Source organism: Chrysochloris asiatica, unplaced genomic scaffold (assembly GCF_000296735.1).
Source record: "Chrysochloris asiatica unplaced genomic scaffold, ChrAsi1.0 scaffold00146, whole genome shotgun sequence".
NCBI classification, from domain to species: domain Eukaryota; kingdom Metazoa; phylum Chordata; class Mammalia; order Afrosoricida; family Chrysochloridae; genus Chrysochloris; species Chrysochloris asiatica.
Window position 1 is genome coordinate 1,000,693 of NW_006408664.1, and position 7,622 is coordinate 1,008,314.

The following is a 7,622-nucleotide window of genomic DNA, read 5'->3' on the forward strand; positions in this document are numbered from 1 at the left end:
TTTTTGCAACAGATTGCCCAATTAATATACCTTTGATTTCTTGGCTGCTGTTTCCATAGGCATTGATTGTGCTATGTTAAGTGCATGTGAAATCATCTGAAGTCAGTATTTTTCTAAATATATTAATCATACTCATGAAGGCTTGAAAGGCTGTCTTAAAGAAAATATAACTGACTTTGTTTTAAAGCTAAATCTAGGTGCCTCCAAAGGGCTATCCGTATTAATAGTAACAATACTAATAACAACAAACATTTCATAAGCTTTTATGTGCCTTCTGCATTTTATATCATCTCATTTAATTCTCACAACAGCTGAGTTGGATACTACCCTCATTTTACAGGTGAGGGAATGGAGTCTTAGAGAGGTTATATAATTTGCTAAGAGTTACACATCTTAGAGCAAGGATAGTAATGGTAAGGGGCTCCCTGTTTTGACCAAGTTTTTAGACAGAATAATGTTCTCCCCTCAAATGCATGGGGACAGGTGACATAATAGAAAGCATTGTGCTGTTTCTGAATTAATAACACTATCATGGTTTTTTTTTTTTTTTTTAATTTTCCTTAAGAATCAATTTTCTTTTTAAGTGTCAAGGACTTGAAACACTTTTTTTGAAAATAAAAGCCCCAAACACTTTTATCTTGTTGGGTTGTTAGAAAAATGGGAGGTTTCAAATGGAAGGATGCAATATATGGTAACTGTAACTCAGTTTGATTCAATGAGTGTTAAGTGAGTGTATATGCCTTAATGTGCCTCTGATAGGATAATATCCATATGCCTACAAGGAAGACCAGTTAATACCACTATTATTCAAATTTAAACAATCACTAAAGACAGTGATGATGAAATTGATGAATTTATCAAACTTCAGTCTGAAATTGATCCAAACATATAATCAAGATGCATTGATAATTACTAGTGATTGGAATGTGAACGTTGGAAACAACCATTAGTTGTAAAATATGGTCCTGGTGATAGAAACAATGCTGGAGATTTCATGGTAGAATTTTGTAACACCAACAATGTTGAAATACCTTTCTTTCAACATCATAAACAGCAGCTATACACATGGACCTACCGGATGGAATGAATACATAGGAATCAGATTGACTACATCTGTGGGACGAGAGGATGAAAAAGCTCAATGTTATCAGCCAAAGCAAGGCCATTGGCCAACTGAGGGACAATTAGTTGTTCATATCTAAGTTTAAGTTGAAACCAAAGAAAGTTAAAACAAGGCCATAAGAGCCAAAATATATCCCACCTAAAGTTAGAGACCATCTCAAGAACCAGATTTTATTCTGTAAACACTAATGACTAAAGACCAGAAAAGTTGTAGATGACATCAAGAACATCATACAGTAAAAAAGTGAAAGGTCATTAAAAAGGAAAGAAATAAAAGACTAAAGTGAATATCAGAAGAGACTCTGAAACTTGCTCTTAGTGTAGAGAATTTATAATGAATGGAAGAAATGAAGTTAAAGAGCTCAACAGAAAATTTCAAAGAGTGGCTCAAGAAGACAAAGTAAGCTATTAAAAGGTGCCATATGAAAAGAACTGATGGTATTGAAGGAAGAAGTCCAAGCTGTATTGAAGGCACTGGTGAAAAACAGCTCCAGGAATTGATGGACTACAAATTGAAATGCTTTAACAAACTGATGCAGCAGTGGAGATAGTCACTCATTTATGTCAAGAAATTGGAAAACAGCTTTATTGGCCAACCAATTAAAAGAGATCTAGCTGTATTTGTGCCTACTCCAAAGACCAATGGCCCAGTGGAAATCGTAGAACAATATCATTAATATTACATGCAAGTAAAATTTTGCTGAAGATAATTAAAAAATAATTGTAACGGTACATTGAAAGGGAGCTGCCAGAAATTCAAGCTGGATTCAGAAGAGGACGTGGAACCAGGGATGTCATTGCTGCCGTCAGCTGGGTCTTGACTGAAAGCAGAGAATACCAGAAAGATATTTATTTGTGCTTTATTGACTATGCGAAGACATTCAACGATGTGGCTCATAACTACAGATAACATGGTAGTTAAGAATGGGTGGTCCAGATCACTTAATTGTGTTCATGAGGAACCTGTAGACCAACGGTGGGTAATGTCCGGGCCCGTGAAACAATTTGGTCTGGCCCTGCCAAGGCAACCGCTGTTCCAGCCATCTCACTAGGGGGTGAATTAATGACGTATTTAACCAAATATGGCAGGCTAATTTTTAAATTGATATTTTTGTATGACCTGCTAATGATGTTATAAATGTTCAGATGGCCCTTGGCAGAAAAAAAGGTTTCTCCACCCCTACTGTAGGTCAAGAAGCAGTAAGTAGTTCGAACAGAACAAAGGAATACTGAATGGTTTAAAATCAGGAAAGTTGTGTACCAGGGTTGTATGCTTTCACTATGCTTATCAAATCTGTATGAACAAATAATCTGTGAAGCTGGTTTATATGAAGAAAAACATGGCGTCAGGATTGAAGAATCTTTAAACAACCTGCAATACACAGAAAGTGAAGAGAACTGAAATACTGATAAAGATCACAGCCTCAACCTTCAGTGTGGGTTGCACGTCAATGTAAAGAAAACAAAAATTTCTCACAACTCTACCAGTAAATAACATGATGGAGAAAAGACTGAAGTTGTCAAAGACTTCAGTTTGTTTGGATCCATAGTGCTCATGAAAGCAGTCAAGAAATCAAATGATGTATTGCATTAGGCAAATCTGCTGCACAAGACCTCTTTTAGTGTTCATGAGCAGTTTGAAGACTAAGGTGTGCCTGACCCTAGCCTTGGTATTTTCAGTTGCCTCATATGCATATAAAAGTTAAGACAGTGAATTAGGAAGATCGTAGAAGAATTGATGCATTTGAATTAAGGTGTTGGCAAAGAATACTGAAAGTTGGCTATGAACTGCCAGAAGAACAAACCAATCTGTTGGAAAAACTACAACCAGAATACTCCTTAGAAGCCAGGATAATGCGACTTTGTCTCTCATACTTCGGACATATTTATCAGGAGGGACCAGTTCTTGAAAAAGAACATTATACTTAATAAAGTGGAGGGTCAGCACAAAAGAGGAAGACTCCTAGAAAATCATGTAGGGACCATGTCAGACTTCTCTGACTTCATAAGGGAGAGACTCAAACTCATTATCAGGCCAAGGCTTGAATCAAAAAGTCAAACATGCTTCCACCCTACAACTTTATTTACCCAATGTTGACAGCCATCCCTTCCACAGCACTCTCTGCTTCACATCTGGGTCCAATAATACATTGCAGTGGCCACACAGAACTCATAACAATACTCAGGAGTATGCAGTTGATTAGGGAAGTGAACAGGGTACAATTCAGTATGAAAACTAACTCATGACCCAGCAGTTCTCAAGTCAGGAATGCCTCCTGTCTGCCACCCTGCAGATACACCGCACTCTTTTCTTTGACCTCCTAGCCATGTGGCCCCTTAACCTCTGCCTCAGTCCATAGATCTAGACCCCAGTGCTGCTCTGTCTTCCCATGCCTTTGCCTCTGCCATCGCTGTTTTTTTTCTAGGTAGGTATCTCTTATTCCACTCAGGCTCTTCCTTCTTTATAATATTGGGATCTTCTGTCTCTGCTTCTGAGATGGAGGGCCAAACTAACCAATCCCAGCCTTAGAGTTCTATATGCCTTATTTGCACGGTCCCATCCTACCACTTGGAGTCCTAGTGTGGCACGCTAGGATAAGCACTCGACCTCAAGGTCGGTTTGAACTGCAAGGTCAGTGGTTCAGACTCACCAGCTGCTCCTCGGAAACTCTGTGTAGGGTCACTATGAATTGGAACCGACTTGACGGCACCCAACAACCACCCTATCACTTAGTGGGAATTAGACTAGAAAAGTCATATCAAGTAAGTTCAAGGCACCACAGCCCCCAAGAAGGTGGATTGGCATGGTGTCAGCAGCAGTGGGCTCAAGTGTAACAACAGTTGTGAGGATGGTGCAGGAGGAGCAGGCGGTTTGGTTCTGTTGTGCATAGAGTCCTTATGAGTCAGAATGGACTCCACAGTACCTAACAAGTACATATGTCTATGAAGATTTATGGCATTTTATATTTGTAAAATGCTTCTCAGTGTGTCTGCTGCTTCAGTGAGCAGATTGCTCCAGGATTTATTTGGGAGTCCTGGACTGTGGAAGTTCAAGGTCATGTGACTGTAAGTATCAACAGTAACTTTTGTTTTTAACTCAAAATTAGTATCATTTTTATGCAAATAATGTGCTCACTGCCCCTTTGTTTGCCAACTATTTCTACCCCAGGTATTTTCTAAGTACAGTACCTTCTGTTTAACAGCAGCATGTTAAGGGTCTGCGTTATGGGTGACTTCATGTGAGTGCTTCTGAAGAGATCATTTCAGAAAATTCAGGTTATTGTAAACTTAATTTTGAAATAAATGTCAAATTTAAAATGGAATTTCTTCTGTAGGTAACTTTTTTTCACAAAGTTCATCCTCTTTTAAAACTAGTACACATTTTCTCAGCACATACATGGGAAACTCTTGACAAAATAGAATATCTAGCACAGGATACTTAGGAACTTGTGTTCAATTTAGTTAATAAAAATTATGGAAAAAGTTAAACCTGGTTTGAAAACTATACCTAATTTTTACAGCTATTTTGCTGTGAAGAATGTATAATATCTACTTTGAAATGATCTCCTGTATTCTTGGACTGTTGGTGGAAGCATACTGATGTAGGATAATGTCAGAAGAATCCTGGTTCCTGAAAGACACACAGTTAAGAATTGCCTTTTTTTTTTAGCCATTGAGAATGGCAATTTTAAGCAGAAAATGGAAGTCAGATTGCCTCCCTTTTTGGACCTTCTAAAAGAAGGGAGGTCCCCAGATGCCCCGCAGATACTGCTGAAGTCACAGCCTAAGTAGGAGTTGAAACCCATCTCTGGAAAATATGGGTAAATTCTGCCCTCTTATTTGTTGGTAATTTCCTCCTCATCCTGGTGAAAAGTCAGAATAAGTTGTAGTGTTGACGTATTCAGGAGGGTGAGATGGTGAGTGATTAGTCTCAATGCACCGGTAATTCTTGGTAGTTGTTCCCTTATATCCTTGTTTAGTATTCTGAGATTCTGTGTTTGTTTTTGATTTTGTGTATTCTTAAGTATATATACAAAGTTTCAAACAAAATTTCTTAAATTTTCTAGTATGGAGTACAGACCCCTTCAGCAGCATCCCTTCAGCAGCCTAGCCAGTCTGTAACTAAGAATACCTCCATGAGTCCTCGACAGCGTCGGGCCCAGCAGCAGAGTCAAAGAAGGTCATCGACTTCTCCAGATGGAATCCAGGGCCAGCAACCAAGAGACAACCATACTGATCATGGCGGCTCAGCTGTACTGATTGTCATCCTGACTTTGGCATTGGCAGCTCTTATATTCCGACGAATATATCTGGCCAATGAGTACATATTTGACTTTGAGTTATAACATTGTTTTGTGTCTTAAGATCTGTGACTTGAGTGCTTCATTAAACATTCTGCATTGGGTATACATTGTTTACAAAAAGATTATTTTGTATTTGCCCTTCATTCCTTTTGGATCCTTATTAATTCAGTAGAAATATAGATGGACATTCAGACTGTGCCCAGCAGTGTGTCCTGCCTAGGTTAAGGGACCGGAAGTCAAAAGTCCTTTGTCTCACTGTTTGACCTGCTTTACAAAGAGTTTATCATTCTTACTTATGCCTCAGCTGCTGTTTATGTAAATTTGTTATGCTTTTCTGTATAGATCTTTGAAATCTTTGGATAAAAGATGAAGTTTTACGTTCCAATGAGTATTACTGTTTACTCAATACCACTTATTGAGTACTTTGTTTCTACTTCTGTAGAATGATACAGGGATTGAATGTTGAAAAGGAAAAGTAAAACCCCTCAAATAGCCTGCTTGAAGTGTCTTTTGTAGAACATACTGGGATTACCCATTTTATGACTTCAGGTTTATATCTTAAACATTCTTCAGTAACTTTATTTCAGTCAAACATTTTGAGGAACTGGAGACCATATATTTATTGGGTGTTACTTGAAGTGATAATAATGCTTTGTAACCTTTTGGACATACTGTTAATCACCTGCCCCTAACATGCACACAAAATTTAAAAAGAAAGAAGAAAATCCTGCATAGATCTTTCTTTTAAGGGAGAAAAAATTCAACCCAGGAAAAGATTGTCTTCCAGAAATCAAGTAATTTAAGATTTTAATGTTTTCTCTATTTTGAATTGTGTATCTTTTGACATGTATTATATGCCTAGTCTTGTGATCACCATAAAATTTAATTATTCTAGGAATATGCATAATATTGAAATATTTCATATACCATTTTAATACAAAAGCTCAGGGCCCAAGTAACAGTAATAGATATTGGGAAAATCTTAGAACTGTCCATCTAATCAAAGCCCAAGAAATAATCTGTAGTGTAAAATCAGTATATAACTTATTGCTAGCTAGTTCCACAAACTCTGATACTTTTTCATCCCAATACCTGTTGAAAAAATATAATCACAGGAAAACATTGTATTTAGAATTTTCTATGTCAGCACTGAGAGAACGTTTTGGGATATTGTTAATAAAGTTTTAATTTTTAGATACAGGCAGTCCCCAGCTTTCAAATAGGTTGTGCTCTTAAAGTGCACTTGTAAGTTAATTTTTTTTTTTAATGGCTCAAAGAATGTTGTAATTGATGTTTAAGTTCTAGACTAGTCCACAAAAGTTAGCCCATATTATATTTTGAATAGTTTGGAAGAGAGTGTTCATAAAATCCTTTGTATAGTTTTAACTAAATGAAATTATTGGCAAGATAGAAACAATTTGTAAAATGATTTTAAAGTCAAAAATTATATTTTACTCCCAGTATGGGACTTTGGTTCTTTTAACCATCAGACATAATGAGGCCTTGAGTCTTCTCATTCAAACTTGAGCCAACTTCTGAATCCATGTGATCCTAAGTTGCCTGTGGCCATGGGGTGTAGCTGTATTATAAAGTTCAGGAAGCCAAGAAGATTCTGCAGGGTCTTTCTGCCTTTCTATCCTCACCCCTCAGCCTCCGCCCACTTTCGTGTTTGTGTTGGGATTTTTTTTAGCACCTGATACACCTGCCTGAAAGCATATTTTGCTGTTGCCCTTTCACTTTACATGTGTTCCCTAATAATCCTTAGGCTGTCAGTCTGATCCCCATTGTGGAGTTACTGAGTACATGTAATATTTGGGACCATTCTTACTCAACCCCCACATGAAATGACTCCCCAGAAAACGTATTTTTAAAGATCCCCTTTAGCCCCTTAGTTCTAGCATAAAACAACCGCTGTCTGATCTGCTGAGTAAAGCCTTAGTATTCTCCTGTCCCTAGTCCTCAGGTTTAGGTAACTCATGGCTTTTTTGTTGTTTTTACTTAGCCCATAACTACATATCAAGGTAGTTAAAATAGCATGTTTGAAATATATATATAATAATGTCTTTCACCTGTAACTGTTTAAGCCAATGAACTTTTCAGATTTTATGTAATGTGGGGCTTTTATGTAGCACTTTACATTTTCATGCTGCTTGTTTTATTCTACTGAAATAAATAAATTTCATCAATATTCTCAAC

At 37.3% G+C, this 7,622-nt stretch overlaps 1 protein-coding gene across 1 annotated transcript in view; it reads left to right on the forward strand.

Moving 5' to 3' along the window:
• Positions 1 to 5,811, forward strand: part of UBE2J1 (ubiquitin-conjugating enzyme E2, J1) — a 33,420-nt gene extending 27,609 nt beyond the window's left edge. The window contains exon 8 of the mRNA XM_006870620.1: positions 5,190 to 5,811. Coding sequence (XP_006870682.1) covers positions 5,190 to 5,468 — 279 coding nt within the window. The 3' untranslated portion in view covers positions 5,469 to 5,811. The remainder of the gene's footprint in view (positions 1 to 5,189) is intronic.
• Positions 5,812 to 7,622: the final 1,811 nt, after the last annotated feature.